The sequence below is a fragment of the Vulpes vulpes genome, chromosome 8 (genome assembly GCF_048418805.1).
Source record: "Vulpes vulpes isolate BD-2025 chromosome 8, VulVul3, whole genome shotgun sequence".
NCBI lineage: Eukaryota > Metazoa > Chordata > Mammalia > Carnivora > Canidae > Vulpes > Vulpes vulpes.
In genome coordinates, this window is record NC_132787.1 from 13,472,355 (window position 1) to 13,500,189 (window position 27,835).

The window sequence follows — 27,835 nt, forward strand, 5'->3', positions numbered from 1 at the left end:
TAATGTACATTAAGGAGATGCTTGCTGGGTAAACAGCTCAGAATAACAGCTCAGATAGATCATAGGAATTCAGCCTTTCCAAACAACACAGTAAATCTTCATTAGGTAACACTTTCGAAGAATTTACTAACTGCTGACCCTTTTTATTTTCAATGAACTGTTTGAGGAAAAAAGTGGCTTAGGGTTTATTTCATAGTTCTATGTCAAAGGATGCCAGTTGGAAACTTTTAAAGAATAAGGCTTAGTATCTTAATATTTATGATATTCCTCTTTTTTGTGCTATTCAGAAAGAGCTAACATGAACATGATTTGTAAATTAGTAGGAAATAGATATAAATGTAATGTAAGCTAGAAGAGGATGGAAATAACAGAATTATAAATTTGGTTTTGTCACCTGATTTTTTTTTCTAGTGAATTTCAAGAAAGTATTGGATATTAGAGAATATTGCTAAAAACCCTCACTATACAAGGGACAAACTTCAGACTTCGTCACTGAGCTAATCTGAGTGTTGTGAAAAATAACAAGATTCTCTGTGACTAGAATATAAGGTGGATATTTGGCTGAAAAATACATTTAACAATGTGAGTTTAGGAGACAAGTAAGGAAGTGGTTATTGAACACCTTAATGCTGTCATGGCCTAGTGGGATAATTGGCTGACTGCAGTGTCCAAAAAACCTTTATATGCTTCTCAGAATGAAGTGTCTTCCCTTAGTAGAACTCAAGAGCTGTGAAAACAATTGCATACAATTTGTTTCAAATATAACATCTTGTAATACAGCTCTCTTAGCTATGATAGTTTTTCTAGAATAGCTTGACTTATAATTAAAACCATAAATCATATAGCTCTTCTTTTGTAAGGCATTGGGAACCTTTTTACATTGTTTGGGAACTTAAGAAAGAACAGAGAAGAGAAGAAAAATAAACAGCATGTGGATGCAAGATATAATTCCTCACTCTTGCATAATTCCTTTTGGAAGAGAAGTTTAGAGAGGCCTTTGGGAGACAGAGATTGAAAAACAAAATATCGTGGAAAGCAATGTTAGATCTATCAAGTTCCCTTATGTAAAATATTTTAAAAGGATCAAATGATTGTTTTTTGCTCCTAGTCATTTTTTAAACTATCTCCTACCATGTTACCCATATTTTTCCTACATGAAAAATGTATGTATGTCTTAAATTCAAATTCATTTTGGCACAGTGTTCAAAACAAGCAGTATGAGTTTGCCCATACAAATGAGATATTTTCTTTTAATTAATAGTTGATTATTTTCATAGTAAAACTCTGGTGTTGAGAGCAATAGTATATTCCATGTGTCACCAGCAGGTCTGTGTTGTTAAGTTTGCATTTCCCCTTCCTGTGGGTGCTTTTGTGGCAGGTACCATGCTCCTAGGAGGCTGACTGCCCCCAGGTAGCCCCTTTGCCATGTTACTCTGCAGTGCTTTAATACACTTAACAGAGGTGAGTGAACAATAGAACTTCTAAAGTTATCCTCGAAAGTCTTTAAACAGGAGGTAAAGATTAATTTATCTTAATGTTCTCTTTTATGATTTCTGCAGAATTAAGGTAACTAATCATTAGACATTTATTATAGCTAGTCTTACAATAAACATTGGAGCCAGATTGCCTAGATTATTTTATTTTTAAATTTTTAAGAAAGATTTACTTATTTTAGAGAGAGGGAGGGAGAGGGAGCAGGGGTGGGGAGAGCAGAAGGAGGGAGAGAGAAGTTCAAGCAGACTCCCCACTGAGCATGGAGCCCCACAATGGGCTTAATCCCAGGACCCTGAGATCATGACCTAAACCGAAATTAAGAGCCAGATGCTTAACCAACTGAGCCACCCAGGTGCCCCAAGATTGCCTAGATTTTAATCGTAGGTCCACTGCATACTAGTTTTATATCTAATTTGTACTTAGTTTGTCTTTAAAATGGGGACTGTAATGATACCCACTTCATAGGGTCATTGTGAAGACAAATGGATTAATGTTTCTTAAACCCTTTGAACAGTACTGGGCACATAGTAACTAGTGATTTGTATTAATCACTTATTACTATTGCTACTGTTAAGTGATTACATGTCTAAGCTATTTTCAACTAGTTTTTTTTTTTTTAAATGTATTTGGAACCTAATCATCACCCTGTAGAACTACTAGAGGATAAATAATGTGTTCATCATGTTTTCAGTAGACCATGTCATCAGATAACCATTTTATTATCAAAGAAGTGGGGCAATTATGAGCTACACAGTGCGTGTCTTAAATGGCCATCAGTTAGAGGATGCTTGCCTTAGTTTTGTGGGTGAGAGCACTATGATTCCTTTAAAACAAGAATGGTGGCAAATATGGAGTCCAGTGCAGGCCCAGTTTGGTTTTATGTGAAGTACCACCAGGAGAAGGGCTGTCACCTAGGAATGCAGGATCTTTGATTCACAGAGCTTCAGTTCTTGGCACTGGGAAGAAGGCTTAATCTGCGGTAAAATAGCTGGGCTTGTCTCCTTTGGTGACAGCTGGCCCAGCCACACCACTTGAAAGCATTGCCCACAATTTTAGGGCCCATCCTGGTTTTCTGGAAGATAGGCAGGTGCTGATCTAGCTAGTTGGACCAGAAAATAGCTCATTTGTTAACTTCAGTTGAGAAAGTATAAAAAAATCACCTGTGAGTGATCAGGATGCCACAGAAGATAATCTTAAGAATTTTAGAATTCCTGAAAGCGTGGGATTTGTGCTCTAGTCAGCCTCCTTCCCTTTCTGTCAGCTTGGTGTGCCTCCAGAAGATAAATAGCTTTTGCCTTAAAGTATGGACCTTGGGTGCTTATTGTTCACTTTTACCCCCTGGGTTTTTAAAAACACTTAGATGGGTGGTTCTTAGCCCTGACTGCACATTAGCACCACCTGGGGAGCTTTTAATAAAATAGAATTTCCTGGGCCTGAAGCCCAGACCAATTAATCAAAATCTTGGATGGGTAGGGCCTGGACACTAATATGTTTTAAAAGTCTTCCTCCCCCCATTCTAATGTGAAGTCAGGGTTTAGAACCCTTGATTTAACTTAAAATAATGAGATCTTCCATATCAATATTTAAGTACTACTTTGGGGGATTGACTGCCCTAGTTTGTCAGCAGAGTGTCTTATTAGTCATGTGGTTCCTGATTTCCTTGGATTTCCAGGACTCAAGGACTCCAAATACATACTGCCTTTACTAAGCCTATAGACTTCCTGCTCTTTAGTCTCACGATAAAATTTTCATCAGTAACACAGCAAAGCAATCTTTTATTTTTCTTATTCTTCAGTCTGCACATCATCAGAACAACAGTTTTTTCTCAAGAAAGAAATTGGTTAGTTTTACCTACTGACTTTGGGTGGATGATACAGCCAAGATCGATAAATTGTATTGAATTGATAGGTGAGGGAGTCAGGGAGGTAAGTTTTTTATGGCTAAGTGCCTTCTCCATTTTAGGTACCAACTGTATGGTTCCACTTAATTCTCTCAGCAGTCCTATGAAATAGATCTGCCACCTGTACATTAAAATATTAAATAACTTAACCAGGGTTTTGTGGCTAGTATGCCCACAGCTGAATAGAACCCAGTTCTGTTCCTATGTTCTTTCTATCATAAACCACAACTACTCCCCAACTTCTGTTGTTTGGTCTTTGCAGAGCCTTGGAAATTTATTCATCAAAATACTTTTATCATTTTTTGGGAGGAAAAAATTTCCTTTACCCTTTAGAGTTCCTCTGCCTGGCCTAACATGAGACATGAGATCACTTAACAAGAGACAAATAAAAGTTTAATGACATGTATTACCTCCTGTATAAATAGGAGAGACCCACATAAAACTCCTAAAACTGAGCAACTCCACAAAGAGGCCAAAGCCATCACCCTAAATACCATCTTCATCTAAAGACCAAAGAAGATGCTGGGGGCTAGGAGACAGTTATGACAGGTTGGGGAGAGAAAAGCACAGTAAACAAGGGTAAGGTTGTGATGCAGATTTAAGTCTTAACCTTCTCCTTTGATAAGAGTCTCCAGAACTCTTACAGAGGGAAATACCCCTACAAGAGGAAATTTCCCTTGTAAATGTAAATGAATTTTACAAAAGGGTAATTTCTATTTGGTTTTTAGAGCTTTCCCTGTGTTTGCAGTTTCTTAAAGATACTTAGCCTAAAATAATCCTTATGCCAAAGAGATCCCTTTGGGGTGGCAAATTGTGTACATCATGAAAGGTAATCAAAATATAGTAAAATAAGCTTTGTTTTACTTCTAGAAGAGGAAAATTAGGACATAAATGTATAAAACATGTTTTATTTTGCCTGCTCTCTGGAACCAGGCTTCAGTATCCTTAAAGGTTGACAGTTGGGTGCCACCCACCTTAATGTTAGGGCATTGAATTGTGTATTTCAGACCTTAGACTCTTAGATTTTAAAGGACTAGAGAGCTAATCTATAGCTTGCATTAGGAACATAAACTAATATGTATGTATACAATTTTCTTTTTGTACCTACCTTTTTTACCCTTCTCCCTTTTCTTTCAGTTTTTAGAAATGCTGTGTCCTAGGATTAAATAGTGAGTAGTAAAATGCACAGTATTATGTGAGCACCTTTTGGGCCTGAAAACAGTTCAGTTTCTATATTCAAGTACTGCTTTGAAGTTCCTTGTGTAGCTCTTTAATTTTAATTCATCAGTAATGGGTTTTAGAGAACAGAAAGAAAGATCATGAAAGATGTAGAGAAACAACACACGAAGGCTTCCATTTTTAGAATTTTTAAAATCTATTTCCTAATCCAGTATGTTTGGTATTTGCCTCTTATTGCCTTTTTTTTTTTTTTTTACACAATTGGCAGTAATGGGCAATACAATTGTGTATAACTTTTTCTTCAAGAGAGAACACAAGTGAACAAAAATGTTATTCATTTACAGCAATAAAAGATCCATTAAAGTAACACATTTGGTTATACAAGTTAACATTTAAGAGGAAGCTGCCACAAGTATGCATTTATGTGAGTCAATCTCATCTGAAGACATCCTAAGAATCTTCAGATGAGACATCTTCAGAAAAGGTCTGATTATATCTGGAATAACAGTTTAATTGGAAGAAATTACCTCGCAACGAAGTTTACAGAGCTGAATAATCCAGAAGAATTGCTACATGAACCAGTGTTATACAAATGTGAATTACATTTATTTTCTGTCTAGCTAATACAAAAGGTTTAGATGTATTGCTCCTTTTGTATCATTTCTAAAAATATTTACTAAGTACCTACTTTGTGCAAGATATTTTTTTTAGGTGCTTTGTCAAATACAACGTTAAATACAAAATCAGGTGAGATAGATATAGAATTCATTATAATACAAGGTATAGTGACATAAATGGAGTTTAAAACACTGTGTTCTATAGGTTAGCAGAGGAAGGAATGGTTAAGTATTGACATAATTATCACAGCCCGTGGATTAAAAAAACACTTTTAATAAGATCTTGTTTAATACTATAAACCAAAATGACTCATTTAGTCATAAGAACTTTGTTTATTAAAAATCTTAATTTTTCTCTTTCCATGTGTGGCTTTATGTGCTGTTTGGAGTGAGCGATACTTTTTAAATTTTGTTTTGGTTCACTTCAAGTTTTTATTTGAAATCCATTTAGTAAACATATAGTGTAATATTAGTTTCAGGAGTAGAATTTAGTGGTTGATTACTTACATGCAACACCCAGTGCTCATTACAAGTGCTCTCCTAAATACCAATCACCCATTTAGCCTGTCCGCATCCCCCTACCAGCAACCCTCCATTTGTTCTCTATAGTTAAGAGTGTTTTATGGTTTGCCTCTCTTTTTTTTGACACCTATGTTCATCTGTATCATTTTGCAAATTCCATATGTGAGTAAAATCATACGGTATTTGTCTTTCTCTGATTTTGCTTAGCATAATATACTCTAGTTCCATCTGTGTCATTGCAAATGACAAGATTTCATTCTTTATCGCTGGGTAATATTCTATTATATATGTTTTCCACAGCTTCTTTATCCATTCATCAGTCAGTGGGGCATTTGGGCTCTTCCCATAATTTGGTAGTTGTTGATAATGCTGCTCTAAACATCAGGGTGCATGTGTTCCTTCAAATCAGTATTTCTTACCCTTTGGGTAAATACCGAGTAGTGCAATTGCTATGACCATAGGGTAGTAATATTTTCAACATTTTAAGGAAGCTCCATACTGTTTTCCAGAATGGCTCTACCAGTTTGCATTCCCACTAAATGTTATCAAGGGTTCCCCTTTCTCTGCATCCTCCCCAACATCTGTTGCTTCCTGTGTTAATTTTAGCCTTTCTGGCTAGTGTAAAGTGGTATCTCATTGTAATTTTGTTTCTTTGTTTTTTGTTTTTTAATTAATTATTTATTTATTTATGATAGTCACAGAGAGAGAGAGAGAGGCAGAGACATAGGCAGAGGGAGAAGCAGGCTCCATGCACCGGGAGCCCGACGTGGGATTCGATCCCGGGTCTCCAGGATCGCGCCCTGGGCCAAAGGCAGGCGCCAAACCGCTGCGCCACCCAGGGATCCCTCATTGTAATTTTGATTTGTAGTTCCCTAATGAGTGATGTTGAGCATCTTTTCATATGTTTATTAGCTGTCAGTATATCTTCTACGGAAAAATGTCTGTTTATGTCTTCTACCCATTTTTTGAGTTTGATAAGTTCTTTATAGATACTGGATACTAAACCTCCATCAGATATGTCATTTGCAAATATTTTAGAGTGAGAGGTAGTCTTAACACCCATGTGACAATTTTTTTCCTGCTATTTTTAGAATTAAAATGAATTTGAAAAGTAGTGGACTTATTTCACAAGTTGTATATCTGGAGGCTTCAAGGCTGCTCACTCTACTTTGGGTTTAATATAGCTTAAAACTTGGAATAGCTTTAAAAAGTATTTCAAGTCAATTGATTTATTTTGAGTATCAGTGAGTATGTTTGTTATTAATCAGAGTTGGCTTTCTGAGCTCTACCATCATAAGACTGCCATGGAACATAAACTCAGAGAATTTGAATCAACAGAAAAACATACAGGTGTCCTAGATCCATAGAAGTTTCCATTTGAAAGTGACCTTGAAGTTGAGCTAATCTATCCCCTCAATTCAAAAGGATCGAGGCCTAACATCAAAGGAATGTTAGGACATAGATCTAGTGGTCAGGATAATTTTGCAGAGATGTTTGATATTGTCGTACTCATACTAGTATTTTTATTTCTTTGACAGATTTAAAATGATATGCCTTTTTACTATATTTCTGTCATTTTTTTAAAGATTTTATTTATTTCTGAGAATACACAGAGAGGAGAGAAAGAAGCAAAGACACAGGCAGAGGGGCAAGCAGGCGCCATGCAAGGAGCCTGACGCGGGACTCCATCCCGGGTCTCCAGGATCAGGCCCCCGGCCGAAGGCGGCCCTAAACCGCTGAGCCACCCAGGCTGCCCTATTTCTGTCATTTTAACAATGATTGTTTGCTTCTATCTTTTTTCTGCTCTGGCTTTTCCTTAGTTAATGAGGGTGAATGTGATGCTTGATGGCAAAATAAAATCATTACTGACCATTCATGGAGCAAAAAAAAATAAGGAGTTTGGGGTATTTATTTTAATGAAAAAAAATCTTTTTAAACAGATAATCAGAGTTTTGTCTGTCTGAACCCCATTTTCTATTGTAAATCAGAGTTATATGTATTAGTATTAGAAAGGGGTGGTGATTATGGTGTGTTTTGCATGATGTGTGTGGTTCAGAATGTACATACATAATTATTGTGACTTTTGCCCTTTTTAAATGTAATTGGTATGAGAGAGAAGAATCTGATTTTTCTCATTTTCCAGTTTCTCACTACAGTATAAAAGTATCCTTTTTTGCGATGCCTGGGTGGCTCAGCTGTTGAGCGCCTGCCTTCAGCTCAGGGTGTGATCCCAGAGTCCCGGGATCGAGTCACACATGGGGCTTCCTGCATGGAGCCTGCTTCTCCCTCTACCTATGTCTCTGCCTCTCTCTGTCTCTCTCATGAATAAATAAAACCTTTAAAAAAAATCCCTTTTTTTCTGGTCACACACACACACACACACACACAAAGAGAAAATCACTCTAATTTAATATTAGATACTATTCCCCATGTGGTGAACACAAACTTTTTATTTGTACTCAGTGTTAATAAGTCCAAATTTTAAAATAATATATGGATTTTTTATTGCAGGTACATGTTGGGACTTGCAGCAATTCCAGCAGTTATACAGTTTTTTGGCTTTCTCTTTTTACCTGAGAGTCCTCGGTGGCTGATTCAGAAAGGACAGACTCAGAAGGCTCGTAGAATTTTATCTCAGATGCGTGGTAACCAGACCATTGATGAGGAATATGATAGCATCAAAAACAACATTGAAGAAGAAGAAAAAGAGGTTGGCTCAGGTATGTGGATTTTGTACTTATATGAATTTTAAAACTACATAATGGTTTTATTTAGAAACTATATTCTTTTGCTATTATTTAGCAACTCTAAATGATGTAACATTTTCATGTGTATAACCAAATCAAAATAAATATATTTTAATTTAGTTTTTGAAGTAATATAAGAATGTTATAAAGGAAAGAAAACCCATCTCCATAATACCACTATCCTCACATAATTACTATTTTTAGTTTTGTATAGTCTCTTTTATTCTTTCAAAATTGGATATATATGACGTGGTTGTCATCATTTTTTGTGTAGGGGGTAATTTTTGAGTATAGACGTATTTTACAAATAAATATATATAAAAATATACATATGCATTTTGACCTTCTGTATTACCAGAGAGCCCTCATAGTGTGAACTGTTGTCAAAATAAATCACTTTAGTAAAACTAAATACCGTGTTTACACGTATTACATTAATTTTCATATCAGTTTTCTAAAGAATAAGAATGCCTCTTGATCCTAGTTTTGGAATCATTGTGTATTTCCCTCTTTTCATTGCAATGCTTAACTGATTGTCTAATCGCAATTTCACCATGTTGGAAAACCAAAAGAAGTTTCTAGTCCATTTATATTGATGAATTTCTTTTCAGAGAAGAAATCAGGTAGGGTTTTGAAAAATCTCAAACAGGATCTCTAATCTTGAGAGATTTGGATAAGTGATTTGTAGGATGTGTATGTTGTGAGGTAGACATTTTGTAATACATTTCTCAACAATAACCATTACACTGGTAGATTCACAGTTCCTAAAATTGTCTCATTTTCTCCCAGCCGTCCTTTTGCCGCTGTATTAATATTAATTGGTAACCCAAGTGGAAATGCTGACTCCTGTTAGTCAAATTATTTTTCATACTTGAGAAAATGAAAACACCCATACTCATGTATTGATATATGTCACACAAGTCTTGGAAGGTGTGTTCACTCACCTACTCTTGCTACAATTTTTGGTAGAGTGAAGGTTGTGCTTTCCTGAAACAATAGAATAAACACTGTGCAGAAGCTGGTCACCATGTCGGCCACACCTGACTTACAATTATTTATATGCAGTGCAGTAGTGCGGTGTTGTTATTCTCTTGCTCAGGTCAAAGCTCCAGTGAACTGTGAGCCAAATCTAGGTCAAGGTCATTTTTAACAAACAAGTTTGTGAGCATATACTATGTGCCTGGCACTGTAAACATTTCCAGAATAAGCTATTAGTGCAAGTTTTAAAGAGAATTTTGCTTTAACAAAATAATTCGCTTTTACTGAGTTGAACATTGTGTTAATTTAAAAATACTATTTTAAATGTTCATTTAAATTACAAATAAATTCATTTATGTTCCTGTCTGAATTTCTCTCAGCTGTGGCCCACATGAAATAAGATCTTGTTTTTTTTTTTTTTTGTAGTAATCAGAGTGCTTGAAGCCCATGTACTGACAATGTATGAGTAAAAAAATTTTCAAGTTATTAGGTTATTTTAAATACTGTTCAGAACATAAATTTTTATCATCTAAAGGATAACAACTTAATTTAAAAAGCCTTCCTATTTAGGAGTAGGGATGCACTGATTTTACTATAAAGCATTGACCATGTAGCTTCATTTTGACTGCTGAAAACTTTGTCCAGCTGGTATAGCCATGCAGCTGTTGAGTGCACACTCTGAGTTTCATGGTTATTTGGAACGTATAACCAGATTTTTTGCTTAAGAAACTTAAGGTACTTAAGATTGTAATTATCTGTATCTCCTTTAGTTTTTACGAGAAATCTTTTGGAGCTATATAGGGCACTTTTTCTTTGGTAAAGATAAAATACTGAGCTGTTTACTTATTTCCCAGTATTGCTCTATATATACATTTGGTTATTCATTGAATCCTAATAGCATTTGTCCTGTGCTTGGGTAAATATCTTAAACTTTGCAACTACTAGGATTTATAATTTCCCCATTTTAGATTAGTATTATTTGAGTACTATCATCTTGCTTAATTTTAAAATTAATCTCATGTTCTTTTTTAAAAGTATGGAATTAATAGCATTGTGGCATGAATTCACAAGGCAGATTTGCCAGTGTTAAATAGCAAGTAATTTTGGGGCCTCATTTTTATGATTGAGAAGTTTGACCAGGATAAAACCTATTCTGCACAAGTGTGAATTTTATTTCAGCATTGTCAGGTCCAGGAGCAAGACTCTGTGTCCATTTAGTTGGAAAACAAAGACCAGTGCTAGGGCTTGTCATAACAAACCAGCAGGGTTCTGGCCCTCAGCCACTTCTGCATTAAAAAATGATAGGCTATGTGGACAAACATATATGAAAGAACAGCTAATTTCAAAGTAATAAAAATACCCTGGCCCAGAGAAGACAATCAGCCATTATATTGCAGGGTTAGAGTAGTAGCCTGGGTTCTTCTGCCCATGGATCCTGACAAGGTTAAATCTGGAGCTCCTACTTCCTGGGGACTCTGGGCAGTAGAGTGCAGCTGCCTGGAGGGGGGAACTTTGGCCTAGCCACTGCAAAATACTTAAGATCTTTCAGGGGATTGGAAAGAAGTTGTGTGTGACCCCTGTTTCTTCTGGAGATAAATGTTTTATTGTCAGACATGGTGGCTTAATTACCTGCTACCTGCCTGTAGGAGCTTAATAAGTAGATCTGATTCCACCTCAGTCCCCATGTCCTTCTCTGGGAGTTTGCAGTGGATTCGTAATTTATGACTGTTATGGTACTTGATTATGTGACCCTTCTCTCTTCATAGGATTTTTTTATCTTAGTCACTAGAGTTTAAATTTGATTTCTTTGAGGAAAATAGGCATAGCAACCAAATTAGGTGTTAATTAAATTATTTTTTGGAAGTGTGAAATAACCAGTGCAGGTGGGATTTACTTCTGGGGCAGACACACTTTGTGACTTTCTGTAGTGAATATGCTGGTTGCTCTGGTTGTGTCAGCAGCATAGGTGAGGCTCAGAGGCCACACTGTGGAATAGGATTGTATTGTATTGGTATTCCATGTCTTCTGCACATGACAAAAAGGTCAACCTCCTTAACATGTGATTTCGGTGGGAAAAAGAAAAAAAAGGGGTAACTGATGGGAAAGAAGCAAACAGTTGGTTTTCCCATTGTATTCAACACTGTTTACACATCCTGCAGGACTAATAAAGTGAGACTGGAAGTAAGGACAGCTTGATTTGGAAAGCTCCCTGGAGTGGGAGACAGGGAAATGAAAGACCAGTCCTGGCTCCACCCCTAGTTTGTAATCCCAAAAACATTTTCTGGGAGGTTCTGAATTTCAGATTCTTTTTAGGTTTGTAAGAAAGGAGAGCCAGAGTATCATAGCTCCAAAGTCTGATTTTTTTTAGAGTTTTAAAAATCTGTGGGAAATGCTTCTTTTTAAATTTTCAAATACTATGCAGCAGCCTTTCATTCCAGAATACTGAGTGACACTCAATGGAGATGTGGCGGTAAATAAGATGAGGTTCTGGTCCATTCTGTTGGGAAGAAGCACAGGGATGATAAAGGGTAAATAATTACTGGAGAGCTACAGATGGTAGTAATGGTTTTAAAGGCAATACACAGGATAACAACATTGATAGAGGGACTGAAGGGGAAGAGTTAGGAAAGGCTTCTCTGAAGAGGTGAATGTAAAGGCTGTGAAAGAATCAAACTAGAGAACCGAAGGGAAGAGTGTTCCAAGCAGAGGAAACCACAGTACAAAATTATGTGTATCACTATGTGGACCAGATTAATTTTCTTGGAAGTTTTGATAATGTTATGAAGTGTCCTTGTGCCAGATTTTTAAGGCATCGGGGTAAGGATTCATCTTTATTTATGCCAGGTTGACAATCCTAAGCTTTGAATTTGTAGGGACACAATTACCACTTTTAGAATTAAAAACAAATTTGAGTACTAAATAATACACATATAATTTCCATCATTTTGTTGCTTGCTTCTTGCAGATTATTACCTTAGTTTATTTCATGCTGCATAGATGAGCACTAGCGTCGTGACCTTTATTTACAACAGAGGTAGAAACCGGAGAGAGACCTAGGTAATTACTTAAGGCAGTGATTCTCAAACTTTTCCACTTGGCTTCAGAGGTAACTGTAGAGAGGCTGGCTTGTTGGGATATGTGTTCCATAGCAAAAGGCAACTGCAGTAAGCCCAACATTTATTTGAATTTTTATGCTTTATCCTGGAAATTAATAAAAGTTAGTGTTCTGTTTCACAGTATACCTCTTTACTTTGAAAGTGTTTTTCCTAAATATCTAGACTGTTTATTCATTAGCTTTTTGTGTTCCATCAGTCTCTCCTGTACATTCCCCAGGAGATGCACTCCTCAGCTTGACAGACATGAACTTTTAAAGCATTTGGAGCCCTCCTCTCGGGCAAATCTATGAGGCAGGGTAGAAAGAGTTGGAGCTGCCTATGTTCTTAGAAGCAGATGGTCCTCTCTTAACTTACCAGGCATGTAGAAGAACAGGGAGTCTTTGTCAGGAGCTTTAGTTTATAACAGTAATTGTCTCATAACAAGAAAATTAAAATTGGTCAACAGAAGAGACAATTCCTCTACAGACAGTCTTAGGAAAGAATCTAGAAATATGTGTATTCATATGCTTAGTGCCACCTCCTTTGAAAGCACTCTCTGATGACTTCTTCAGTTTTCTTTTTTTAATTGATACATAGTTGACATACGTTATATGAGTTTCAGTGTGTGACATAATGATTCAGTATATGTATATATTGCGAAACGATCACCACAGTAAATCTCCTTAACGTGCATCATCACACATAGTTAAATTTTTTTTCCTTGATGTCTTCAATTTCTTATCCTGCACTGGAGAACAAGAAATAGATTCTTGGGTGAGGTGGAAGGAAAGCAAAGCCTACTGCCCACAGGCCCAAGCAGAAGCCCTATAGGCAGGGCTTAAGGAAAGTCTCCTATGTTCTGTCACATCGTTGCTGTAACTCCCTTCTCTGCTCTGCCTTGAGATGTTAAGGCAGGATCATTGGAAGGAAAGTGTAAACAAGGAAGACTTTCTCTCCCTAGAGAATTGAGCAAATATTGTTGTAGAATCGATATAAAAAACTAGGGGAAAAAGAAGCAGTGTTTTGGGAGAATGAAGTTGTCAGGGCAGCTTCGGTGCAACAGCAGATGGAGTAAAAGGAGCAAAGCAAGGAGGGAAACTAAGTGTACGTCTCAGGGCAAGGGAGAGCATCTTCTTGCAAGGTTGTCTATTTATAAGCATGAGGTTGATTCGGGGAACTTAAAAATGTATATGGCCTTTTCTTTTTTAAAGGGAAATAACATTTTCATGCATCCTGTTCTTTAAAAATTGTATATAAATCTTTTTTTAGAATTAATATTACCTAGATCACTGAGATCGTAGATGCTTTCATAATAGATTTATTGAACAGAAGAATATCAGTGAGAAGGTTAGCCTTGCCCTTTGGTCACTCAAATCTTAATCTGGGTATGTGAGAAGTAGCAACTCAGAGGCATTATCCGATGCTTCAGACAAATTAGACTTAGGCCTATGGTTGCTGGCCCCTATTATAAGGAGAGTGTTGAGGTTACCTATGTACAGTGTCTAATCTTGCAAAAATATCCATGCCAACAAGATTTGCATCATTTAATTTTATCAACTGATCAACTCAATAACTGGGCATATGTGGCTCTCTGCATTTTGGCATTGTCAGGGAGTTCAGTCTCTCCAGCCTGAAAAGGAAGAACGTTGTAGGGAGAGGAATTTATTCAAGACCCTCCTGTAAGTTCAGTTTAAAACCTATTTTACGTCCAGCTCTTGTGGGGGGTCATGTCTATCATGTTCAGGAAGGGACAGCTGCTGTGCGCTCTCTCTCTCTTTCTCTCTCTCTTTGCCTGCAGTGATCCTGTGGTTAGGTCAGTAAGTCTTATCTCTTCATAAGTCATTTCTTTTCTTGTGAATTGATATTGCCTGTGGCCATTCAACAAATCATATTCTGCAGAAAGGTCAGAGAAGATAGATATTTATCATATTTTGATAGAAATCCTTCCAAAAGTTTCTTTAGAAATCCGATTCCAGCATAATAACATTGCAGGAGAATGCTCATTCCAGTTGACATCTGCTGCACTTAGAGGAAAGTAGTCATTTTCCCCAGCATTTCTGGTAGTTTTGCTTATATTTTCTTCATATGGTAGTATACAGTGTTGTCTGACCCAAAGTAATGCAAGTATGTTATTTACTGGATGAACTTGAAATAGATATTGACAAATTGTTTCTCAGCAGGATGACACTCCCCCCCCCAGAGTTTTATAAATATAGGCAAAGAAAAATTTTTGTATCTAATATTCTCAAGATGGTTGTAAAATTGCCAAAATTGTCCAAATGTGAGGCTGTTATACATATCTCCTATGGTAAACAGATTAAAACAAAAGGTCAAGTAAAAAGCTGCTTTAATTCTCTATTCTTGTGTTAACAAGCTATAAGCTGGACTATAAAAACGATATATAATTCTATTCAGCTTCTAGTAAAACATTTTTTTAAGTATGACGACTTATTTAAAAGAAACTCTATTTAATTCAGTATGGTTTTAAATAAAGGTTGCCTTCGATTTTCTAAACCCCAGAGGACTTTTAAAATCTTAAGCAGAATTGGAATAGTTCTTAGATTTTACATTAAAATGTCATTGACTCACCTTTTACATGGCATAAAGAATAGCACAGAGATTTTTCCACTCAACCTACTCATGGGAGAAGGAAACCTTTTTCACATTACCTGTAGGCTTTCAAGCGGTTTTCCTTGATTTATATTGAAAATCCAGATTGTCTTTTAAGTTGGTAGGTAATATTTGAAGGCTCATCTTTCTGCTTTCTTATTAAGATGAACTTAAATCCATATTTCATTAAAAAAAAATCTATGCTGAAGGAGTTTTGACTGCCTCAGAGTTTTCTTTCTCCTCCAGCACATTGTGAGGTTTATCCTGTTTTTTAATGCTCTGTATTTAATACGGTCCAACAAGAGTAAAACACGCAACTAGGTAGACATTTCACAAAGACTGTAGTTCCTTAGTAGCGCTTCAGGGCAATTCATTTCCACTAAACAGGGAATCAGTCATTCAGCATAGGTGGTAGTCTGGTTTGTAAATAAAACCATAATCTGGACATTTTTTTTTCCCTTCAGATAAGACAGATTGCTGTGCCTTTTAACAGTTACCTTGTCTTTGAAGAAGGTTAGAGGAAGATCCTGAAGAAAACCCAGTTTTTCCATCTCAAAGTGGAGGGCATATGAGCCACTCTTTGATGTTGAGATGTTTTAGTGGTAATGGGACAAGTCCATTGATGAGTTCTAGAATCAGAATATTAATAGCGATGTCATTTGCTATCTGAAGAACCTTGCCCATTTACACATGTCAGGAAAGATCTTCTAGTATATTTCTCAAAAAACCAAAGGAAGGAGTGCCTGGGTGGTGCAGTGGGTTAAGCATCTGACTCTTGGTTTCAGCTCAGGCCCTGATCTCCGGATTGTAAGATTGAGCCCCTGAGTCAGGCTCCTTGCTCAGCGGAAAACCTGCTTGAGAGTCTCTTTTTTCCCCACTGTCCCTCCCTCTGCTCCAGCTCTCTCCTTCTCTCTCAAATAAATAAATCTTAAACAAAACCCCAAAAGAATCACTCATTTGTTTTCAGATATTTAAAACCAAAGGAACCACTCTTTTGTTTTCAAATATTTAAAATTCACTTTATATTTGGGAGATAAACTGGTCACATAACATTATTTTTCTCCTTCCTTCTACCTTAGGCCCTCTAACTCTTCTGGTCTATCCACCAGGCAGTGTTTTTAATCAGTACCTTAGTAAGCACTGACTGTAGATGTGCACTTCAGTTAACTTCTCAGCATCTGTACTGCTTGAAATGTAGTAACCTTCAGTAAGGAGATGTATACTCTGCAAGATTGAGGAGAAAATTACTAGGTTTATGAAGCTAGAACAACATAAAAGTGCTGTGTAAGCATCTCACATTTTCAGTACAGTTTTTTTTCTCCCTGAACTTTTTAAGATATTTCCTTGAAAATAACTCCACGTTGCATGTCTTTTAGAATAAAATAAAGCTTCAAAATAAATTTTTTTTTTTTAGAGAACTGAGTGCAATAGCTGCTCTTTCCTAAGGGTGAGGGTGGACAGAGACTTTCAAAATCAACTTTCTATAAAAGCAAAAACCTCTAGTAGGGTTGTCTGAGCATTGCTTATTCATATTTGAATAATACTAGTGTGAAAAACTAATAACAATTATTCTTTACTGAATGTCTGTTTTTGTAAATGTGCATGTATGTACACATGCATTCTCTCTCTGTCTCTGATTGTTAAAACAACAGTAAATATCAGACCTTATGATCCATACTGTGCTGAGAAAATGGAGAGCTGGCAAGGCGGAACAGGTAGGCAGTGAAAGAGGTAAGATCTGAGCCTCACTCTGCCTCCTCTCACGTCTGTCCTCCCTCCATCTGGCCAAATCTGCATCTGCTACCTCCATGCCCTGCAGTTTAGATGTAGATACTGGTGGGAAAAAAAAAAAAAAGAATGCATGGTCCTTGTTCACAGGGAGCTGAGAACCTGTCAGATTTCCTTAAGCATGACCTCCTTTTCTAAAAGGCAAGAATACAAAACAACTACAAAATAGAAACAACAAGAAAATAAACCTTCAAGGTTAGCTGACTCATTTATTTCGGAAGAGTGTTTCGCAACCATTTCCTCTTTCCCGCTCTCTCTTATGGTCATACTGTGTGGTGTTCACCCCTTGCTTGGTAATAGTGTCTTCCACTGCCCTTCGTTCTGGTATCGTCCCTCTCTGTCTGCAGACCCTGTGGCCTCCAGAGTTTCATCCCAACACACAGGATCAATCCTTCTCCTCCTCAGAAACCAGTTCCTTTAAAATCTGATTTAAGTTATCTTTCCAATTCACTTTGCTAGAACCAAAACTCCATCATCATCTGAGCGAGAAAAGCACCCCAAGTGACTGCACGCCTCCTGACTCCCAGGGTGGGGAGATGACATGGGTTGGAGCTGAGGAGGTGGTAGAGTCAGCAGTTCCTGAGCTTGGCTGTTTAATCCACAACCAGTGAACTCTGCAAAGAAAATGTAAAAATTGTCTCATAAAAAGAATGTATTAAATTTGAGAACTAGTATCATGTTAGGGATTTTCTGTGTGCTGAGAAGGCCTTTTGATACTATTCTCCATTAGCAAATTTAACACAGTTCATTTTTTGCTTTTAGGACCTTTTTCGAAAAAGGCTGGAATAGAAATGTTTAAATGTTTCTTCCTGCTTAGTTTGGCAGAAGCTGGTATTTTAGTGTGTTGCACAAGAGCACAATATCTACAAAGTAGGTAAAATGTTTCATCTGAAAAACTAATGAAAAGATAGTAATAGGGATATATTTTAATTTTGCTTTTAATATAATAGGTTTGAGGCTTTTCTCTTTTTACTAGAAAGGAATTAATTTGATGCTTGATTCCAGGAGTTGGCAAACTTTTTCTGGAAAGGGGCAAAAAGTAAGTGCTAGGCTTTGTGACTTGGAGCTGAACTCAGTGCTGCCATTATAGCATGAAAGCAGTGATAGTATGTAAAGGAATGAATGTGGCTTTGTGCCCTAAAACACAAAAGCTTATTTTTCCATACCTGTTAGGTTTTATTATTTACAAAAATAGAAAGCCAACTAAATATGGCTTCTGGGTTACAGTTCACTGACCCCTTCTCTCTTTTTGTTTTTAAAGATTGTTTATTTATTTATTCATGAAAGAGAGAGACAGAGACAGAGACACAGGCAGAGGGAGAAGTAGGTTCCATGCAGGGAGCCTGACGTGGGACTTGATCCCAGGACTCCAGGATCAGGCCCTGGGCCAAAGGCGGCACTAAACCGCTGAGCCACCCAGGCTGCACTTGCTGACCCCTTCTTTAATCAATCATTGTGTCTGTTTTATCAAGTAGCTTTAGTTTTTCTCTTAGAACTAATTTGGGATACTTTAAAAAAAAATGTACATTGAAGGCTCTTCAACAGGGATTCACTAGCAGGTGTGTCTCCTTTGATTTCTGTGCAGATGGTAAATTGCTTATATGTGTCTAGCATGTGTGTGTAAGTGTGGACATGGTGTGTTGTCACCAAAGAACCTAAAAAAGGTAGTGTTGCAAAGAAGACTGGGTAATTGAAGCAGTAGCTTTTATGAGACCACACTACTCAGAGCATATGGCTTTCTTAAAGTCTGGGCCATGGCCTAACAGGGCCATCACGATGTGCAGGATCACCTTTGATCTCATGGGGCAGTAGAAGCCAGTTGTAAGAGCTGGGTCTCATCTGACATATGGCTGGATGCTCTGTCAAAATGCTTGGTCCCCCTTGTTTGTTCACACGTGAACAGAAATTGTTGCTTCCTTTCCTTGGATTGCAGTCAAAGCAAAATAAAGACACTGTGGAAGACAAAATGTACTGAACAAATAGGGAGAGGATTTTATTGAGGCTGTTGGAGTAGGTAGAAGGTTCATTAACAAGAAACTGCTCGAAGAAGAGGGAGAAAACCTGGCATTTCATAGAGCAAGCAAACAAGACCCACCCTCCAGCCTTCCTTAGAACTCTCTTATCTCTGAGAGCTCTGGGCGGGGTGCCTCCCTTCTTTGTGCTCCCAGCACCTCCGTAATGCAGCTCTGTGCCACTGTGCATTTGATTTTCATGTTCTTGTCCCACTGATGACACAGTGTTGCTTATCTTTGCATCCCCACCACCAGATACAGTCCCTGCTTTACATCTGCAAAGTACTTAATGTTTCTTGGCTGCCTTTCTACTCCTGTGGGAGGAGTGGATGGTGATGTCTGACCTTTGATCTCTGAGATTAGGAGGAGATGGAGTGCTAACAGGCATGAAAAGCCTTCCTTGTGTGGGTGGAACTCAGTTATCCCAAAGTCCCAGGGACCCCCACCAAGTGGTTGGTGAGGAGGAAATGTAATTCAGTGCACGATGATTATTGTTGAATGACCGACTTTCCACGGATAGATGGGTATGTTTAGAGTCTTGTTTAGAGTGGATTTTATCAAGACTGTTTGGAATTTATGTGTGTGTCAGGAGTTATTATTTTCTCCTAGTCTCTAACATGTTGGGCCCAATTAAAAAACTTAATTTTGGCCTGTCTGGGTGGCTCAGTCAGTTAAACGTCTGGATTTCAGCTCAGGTCATGATCGCAGGGTCCTGGGATTGAGATGCACATCAAGTTCTGTGCACAAGCTGGCACTCTCTCTTTCTCTCTTTCCTTCTCTCTTTCCTTCTCTCTTTCCTTCTCTCTCTCTCTCTCTCTCTCTCTCAAATAATCAGATCTCTAAAAAAATCTTTTTAACTTAATTTTTGAGGTAAAGCATTTGAGTACAATGAAATTTCAAATATAAAAGCTATAAAATATTATGTGATTTATTACTATTTGAGAATTTTAAAGCATACCCTTGGTAATGTCTAAATCTGGGAAATACCACTTAAGAATGACTAGGTTTTTGTTTATAATTTTGAGGAATAGATTATAATTTGGAGTAGGCCCCATATTGCAGTTATGCACATGTCAATATAGTAGAATCTTCTGTTATGAAAGGTGAGCCTTATGAAATCCAGGTATGTTTCATGGGCCATGGCTACAGTGGCTTTGATGCTCTTAAAACAAATGATAGTCTTGACCATATAGTTGTAGTTGGAACCTTAGATGTGAAATTTGGTGTTTGTTTTGTTTGTGGTGTTCTTGTTAGCTGATGTGTATTTAGATGTATTCACCTAAGGAAGTCATTGGAAATTCATATTTCTCAAAAATATTCTGTGAAAAATTTTTTACTTTTTGAAATAGCTTATTACCAGTCTTATTTTTTTTTAAAGATTTTATTTATTCATGAGAGACAGAGAGAGAGGTAGAGACACAGGCAGAGGGAGAAGCAGGCTCCATGCAGGGAGCCCAACGTGGGACTCCATCCGGGGTCTCTAGGATCAGGCCCTGGGCTGAAGGCGGCGCTAAACCGCTGAGCCACCCGGGCTGCCCTATTACCAGTCTTTCTATTCATTTCATAAGAATTACTGAAATGTACTCAGCTTTGTTCATGTAATAACTCTGTAAATTTTTCTGTTTCATGCTTATTAATATACTCATTGAACTCTTTAGTGTTTTTTTTAGAAAGTATTTTAGAATATGAGTCTGCTTATCTATGCAGGTGACATTTCTGGCAGCAAAGAGCAATATCACTTCAAGTCTTACTGCTTTTAAAGATGAAACTTGAAAAACAATCATGATTTTTTTTAGAACTTTGTCAGTTTGTTAGAAATCAATAAAGAATGATCATTTTAGGAGCATTTACATTTATTTTGTGCATAGCACTTTACATGGCATTTTGTATCTTTTAATCCTACAGCAACCCTGTGAAGTAGTTAACTATTATTATTATACTATTTGGGAGATGAGAAAAATCATGCTCCAAAAACATGATATCCCTGCCTAGAAGTGGCAAAAAGAATTCAAACCTGTCTTGATTCAGATGCATATTCTTAATCATTCATCACCCTGTATTTCAATGAATTTTAAAATTTCTGCATAAGAAAAATATTTTATTTCCATGCTTCAAGATTTTCTTTAAAATGTATTTTATTTCAGTATCATGCACATAGCGTAATTTTTTATACAGAAACACAGGCTATTCCATTTCTTTGACATTTTTTCTTGAGCTGTAACATATCACATTTTAATAGTTGGAATCCATCAAGATGATGTTCCCTTCTGTGGCTAATATCAGTTCATTTGTTTACAGTTTCTGCCATGTTAAAATGAGTTCCCAGAGATTTTTTTCAACCTTTTTCTGACTCAGAGAAGTTTTGTTTTTCTCAAGAGTTGATCAAACTATTGACAATCAACCATAATAAAGGAGAGGCAGTTAATAACTCAGACTGGAATTTACAAGGCTAGGATAGCTCATTTATCCATAAGCATTGACTGACTACTTACCCGTGTGTCAGGCACTGTGCAAGGTGCTGGGATACAAGGTTTTATAAGGATAATGGCTAACATTTGTTGGGCACTTTGTATGTGTCAAATATTCTAAGTATTTTGTGTCTAACCAATATAATTCTCGTAGCAACAGAGTTACATACTATTAGGATTCCCATTTCACAAATGAAGAAACAGACTCAGAGGGACTACACTATAGTGGGGTTGGTAGACACAGAGATATGAGGGAATCAGTGTTTTTAATCACATCACATAGCTGATAAGTGGCAGAGCCAGGATTTGATCTAAGTAATGGTCTCTTAACTACCATCCTCTGCAGTTTTCATACTGAACAAAATGGATTATTCTGAAGGAGCTTATTTCTATCTAAAAGAGCCACTAACAAAATAAATAAGCAAGGCACTATCAACTACTGTCAATAAAATTGAAATTGGTCTGAGGAGGAATGGGAGGCACTATTCTAAAAAATGACTCACAGAGATAAGGGCAGGCAGTAGTCGGGTTGTGTAGACACAGTGGTACAAGGAAATCAGTATTCCTACATATATAGTGTTCAGTAATGTTAGCTGTTAACATGACACGTACAGCCCTCTATATAAACAAAGTAAGTGCATTAAGAATGAAGTTTTCTGGGTGCCTGGGTAGCTCAGTCAGTTGGGCATCCCTACACTTGTTTTGGCTCAGATAATGATCTCAGAATCTTGGAATGGAGGGCTAAAAGCAGGCTACATACTCAACAGGGAATCTGTTTGAGGATGCTTTCTCTCCCTTTCCCCCTGCTCCTTTCTCTCCCTTTCTCCTTCCCCCTCCTCTGCTTTCTGTCTCTCTCTCTTTCTGTCTCCCAAATAAAGAAATCTTTAGAAAAAAAAATCCAGAGTTTTCATGGTGTTCAGTAATATCAGTGATGATAGTCTATCATATGATAGACTGATAGATGATATTTCTTTTAATGATAAGTATTTAATAAATCCAAAGGCTTTTAAGAGAGAAGGGTTTGTGTACTACATTTCATTATTGAAAACTTGACAGAAGTGAGTTTAGGATATACAATCATTTTCCAAAAGGAGGTACAACTTTACAAATAGATTTAATAATTATCTCACAAAATAAAGTTAATGGAAAGATGTATGGTGTCAGAATTCTTACTACTGTGAAGAAATGACTGTGTGTATGACTATGACCCTTACTTTATACCATATATAAAAATTAGCTTAAAAAAGGATTAAAGACCTTTAAGAGCTAAAACTATAAAACTTCTAGAAGAAAACATAGGGGATAACCTTATAGACATTAGATTTTTCTTTTTTCAAAAGAAAAAGATTGGGCTTCATCAAAATTTAAAATTGTCAGAGGATACTCCCCCCAAAAAATGTAATGGCAACTTACAGAATGGGAGAAAATATTTGTGAATCATGTATCTGTTAAGGATCTAATATCCAGAATGCATATATAATGCTTATAGGTAGATAATAAAAAGACAGTAAACTCAAAAAATGAGCAGATTTAAATAGATATTTTTCCAAGTAAGATATACAAATGGCCAATAAACACAGGACAAGATGCTCAGTATTATTAGTCATTAGAGAAATGCAAATCAGAAAAACAATGAGATAACCATTTTACACCAGCAGGTTGACTAGAATTAAAAACAGACAAACTAGAAGATAGTGTTGCTGAGGATGTGGAGAAATTGGAACCGTTACACACTGCTGGGGGCAGTGTAAAATTGTTCACTTGCTGTGGAAACCAGTTTGGCAGTTCCTCAACAAGTGAAACATCAAGTTAGCATAGGCATAGCATAGACTCACCCAATACATACCCAAGGGAATTAGGAACATATACTCACATAAAAAACTTGTATACAAAACAAAAGTTCATAGCATTGTTATTCATAGTACAAAAAAATGGAAATAACCCAAATACTCATCAGCTGATAAATGGATAAATATAGCATTTTGATACAAATATATATATTTGATGACTGTTTTTCAGTCATCAAAAGGAATGACAACATGTATGAATCATAAAAAGATTATGCTAGATGGAAAGAAATCAGGCACAAAAGGGCTATATGTTGTAGGATACCATTTAGATTGAATGTCCATAATAGGCCAGTCAGTAGAGTCAGGGTAGATCTGTGGTTGGCTGGGGCTTAAATGGTGAATGATAACTATAGGATATGGGATTTCTATTTGGATAATGAAAATATTCTGTAATTAGTGGTGATTTTGCACAATTGTGAATATACTAAAAACACTGGATTGTATACTTTCAAATTCTGAATTTATGGCCTATGAATTATATCTTAATAATTAAAATATGCTTATCCATTTGGGTAGTGGTAGCACATTAGGGTCTAAGAGACAGTAGTCAGTTGCGATATTTTATTTAGCCTAATTGTTTTACTGAAGATAGATTTCTCAGCTTTTAAAAAAAGTTTAATCATCTGATGTCAGATGTATTAAGAGTATTGTGTAGGATAAAGGTTGTTCCTGGTGATGAGGAACTTAACATTTCACTAGTCAATCAGAAATATTAATATAAAAAAAAAAAGAAATATTAATATATGTACTTTTTATAAAATAGTCATATTGATTTATCTTTGATTTTACATGGACTGTAGGCATCAGTATGTGTTTTTTACCTGTACTTATGAGACACTTTTATTCAATTTATTCAAAACATTTTTAAATCAGATTCTGGGCAGCCCAGGTTGCTCAGCAGTTTAGCACCACCTTAGGCCCAGGGCATGATCTTGGAGACCCAGGATCAAGTCCCATGTCGGGCTCCCTGCATGGAGCCTGGTTCTCCCTCAGCCTGTGTCTCTGCCTCTCTCTCTGTCTCTGTCTCTCATGAATAAATAAAATCTTTAAAAATAAATTTAGATTCGAAAGTTGGTAATAAACAGGTTCAAATCAGCCTGATTTTAACCATTTAAATAATGCCAGGATTAATTTTTTAAGACACTTAATCTTGTGAATTGTATTAGAAAATGTTTCTTCTCTTAAGTAAGACAAGTACAGTTTTTGTTCTAATATTCTGAAGTGCCCAGATAAGAATAAGTTATTGGCATTAAATAGACTTAAAAATAATGGGAGAAATATCCCTTTTAAAGATTCTCTTGCATACCTCATTACTTGTTAACTTACATCAGCAGCAATACAGACATTTCCCTATGAGATGTTGACTTACAGTGTTGGAGTTTTTATCAAGTACTTAATTCAGTTATCTTAGAAAATCAGTCTTCCCAAAAGAGTCATTTGCATCAGATTTTTGATTATTATATTCTCTGAAAAAGAAATTGGTGGAATCTAGTGTATTTTTATGATAATTTTACATAAGAAGGTGGTAATTCAGGAATATCTTTTGTAAACTGGGATGAGTCTAACACTTGATTTTTAAATTATTCAAATGGAGTCTTTTTTATGGAATTCTTAGATTTTCTCTCAACTTGATGATTTGCTGTATTAGTTTACTGAGTTGTAGCATCTTCCCCTTTTACAAAAGGGATAACAGTTTCCCTACTTAGGTAAATTTGTGGGAGCTAGAGATCTTCACAGAGGTTAGTTAGCATTTTGTACTTTGCACTTGGCTGGCATATTTAGATACTCACATTAGTTCTTTGGTGTGTTTTGCTTATCTCTGGGCCAGACATGCATATTCATCTGTTATTTGACGTGTTTATTAGAGTTTACTACCTGCATGTTACTGTATTAAATGCCACATAATATGTACAGAGTTTTTAAAAACAAAAGTTCCGTCTCCAGGAGCTTTTATAATCTAGACAGATACAAACACCTGAATAAGGAAACACGAAATTGATGTTATATAATGTTTGAGTGTAGATTTGTTCTAGATAGGTTTATGTCTCAGTAGACTGCGTTTTCTTTTGAAATTATTTGTTTCTGCTTAAATACAAGACTGATTAATTACTATCTGTGTAACCCTGAGCAAGTTACTTAATTTTCTTCCTAAGTTTTAAGTCTCTGGCTGTAAAATCGAGTCCTGATGTCTGCCTCACACCATTGTTATGAGTATGAATGGGATCAAGTATGTACAGTGTCTGCTGCTTTTAGGCTATAGACAATAAGAGCTCATTAAAAGTGAATGCCTCATCTTTTGTTTCATATGTGAGTGAAGTAGCCCCAAAGAACATGCCCATGGTCAAATGATAATTTTAAATTTTTCATTATGTAATTACATATATTTGTATGAATAAAATATTTGAGTGGCTTACCATTACAGGTTTAGGACAATGAGTTTTTACATAAAACAGTGGGATCAGCCTTGCAAAAGACAAACTGGAGTGGTTTCAAAGCCAGGCTTTGATGCTGTGTGCTTGGGGTAAGTCACTTAACATAGCTGACCTCAATATTATCTCTAAGATGGAGATAATGCTATCTTGGAAGGCACTTGTAAGATGTAAAGGTTCCTGGAAACTTTTTGTAATTATTCATCATTGAATTAGCATCTTTATCCATAAAAACCTCCTGCTCAGTCTCCTAAGACTTATACTTTGCAAATGGACAAATTTATAGGGTTTCTGAGGTAGGTGTTGGCTATGAATTCAGTATTTTTGTCTAGAGAGCTCTCTGCTCTCCATGGGAATCGATGGTAGCTTTAAGGACATAGGTAGCGATTATAAAGAGAGAAATTTTGGGAGATACTGCTACCATTGTAGCCATTTCAGAAAGACTCTCACTGATTTTCTTTATTTTAGAAGGGTTAAGCCTAAAACATTAAAATATTTCCCTTAAACATCATACTTCCAAATAATATTCTCTCTTGTTACGCCCTCTGAATGTGTAAGCATTTTTCCAGAGACTGGGTAGGCTGAGAGACCCAACTATCTGATTTGACATAATTCTTGGGAAGTGCCACAGGGTTCTGGAGTTGCCTCACTGTGGCCACTTTCAAAGAAACAGCGATGGTGCAAAATGGTCTCTGAATTAGGGCTGAGGATAAAATGGACAGATTTTTGCTATAATTCCTTTCTGAAGAGTTTAGAAGAGACTGTTTAAAATATATGTGAAAAGAAGCAAAAGAAGTTACAGATGATAATAGTAACGATCTTTAGCCCTTCCCCAATATTGAGAAGACAAATCATTAATCTTGTTTTGCTATAAATTGGGCAAATGATAGCCTTATACTTTATTGGCAGCATAAAGGAGAGTTTAATTTTTCCCTAGATTTGTGGAATTATGAAATACTCATTATGAGTAGGAACAGAGAGTGATGCTTTTCATCATACCACTTTTTATCTTGTTGCTTTTTTTATGCTAGTGGCATAGGAAAGAGGTTAAGAACATGGACTCTAGAAATGTACTGCCTGGGTTTTAATCACAACTGTGCACCTTCAAGCAATTTAGTTGACCTGTTTGTGCTTCACTCTTCTCTCCTGTAACATGAAGATATTAATCTATCTCAAATAATTATTTTGAAGATTGAATGATTTAATGTATAAAGCTATGAGAACAGTGCCTGACTGGCACATTATAAGCTCCGTGAAAGTATTCATTATTATCGTGGTTAGCATACAAACCAAGTAATCAAGGGTGTGCTCAAAGTAATTTGCACACTTTCTGCATTTTTAAAGGTAGATTTCATATAAAGAATGAGAAATAAGATTTTAATCCACTATGTGCCAAGTCTCTATCTCTTAAAAAGTATCTTCTTCTTCCCTTTGAGGTGTTAACTGATTTCTTTCACTCAGTAAACATTTCTTGGTTGCCTAAGACTTGAAGCACAGGGAGGAGGGTAGGAAACAGGATTCTCTGCTCCTAAAAGCATTAATTAAGTTCCCTTTCCACTCTGTTGTAATGTTTAGACCTCACTCAGCCTTTGTAGATAGCAGTTCATTTTACTCACTTTTGTTTCCCCATTATTTAATAAAAACACTTGATGATTTGGGCTACCGTCTTTGCAAACAGTTTCTTACAAGCTATCCTTTGTATATTTCTTCTGATTAAGTTTTAAAAGCTTTTTTTTTTTTTACTGTAGCTGCCATTCCATATTTTATTAGCGTTGTCAGCCCTTATGTCTGAAGGATCATAGAAATGTCCTTAGAGGGAATTTTTCTTACCAACACCTATAAACTTAGAAACTAGACAGCATAGAGTTAGAAGTGACATCTCCTGTCAAACGTTTCCCAGCAAGTGCTTCTAAAAACATTGTCATTCATCCTCAGTTCAGAGGTGTAGTGTCTGGGACTGCTGAAGAAGTGACTTCTTATGGCACTGTCTGTTCTGGGATAGTGTAATTGGATCCCAGACACTTGTTGGGAAGCTTGTGATTTGTTCCTTTGGACATTACTGAACCAAAGAACTAACCAGGCACTTGTGTGTGTAAATGACCTTATTTGTCACATTATCTTGTGTTTAAGTTTGGAATAATGTTAT

General features: G+C 36.5%; 1 protein-coding gene across 1 annotated transcript in view; it reads left to right on the forward strand.

Moving 5' to 3' along the window:
* SLC2A13 (solute carrier family 2 member 13) overlaps positions 1-27,835 on the forward strand; it is a 366,627-nt gene that overhangs the window by 71,562 nt on the left and 267,230 nt on the right. Inside the window, exon 3 of the mRNA XM_072765569.1 lies at positions 8,224-8,432. Coding sequence (XP_072621670.1) covers positions 8,224-8,432 — 209 coding nt within the window. The remainder of the gene's footprint in view (positions 1-8,223; positions 8,433-27,835) is intronic.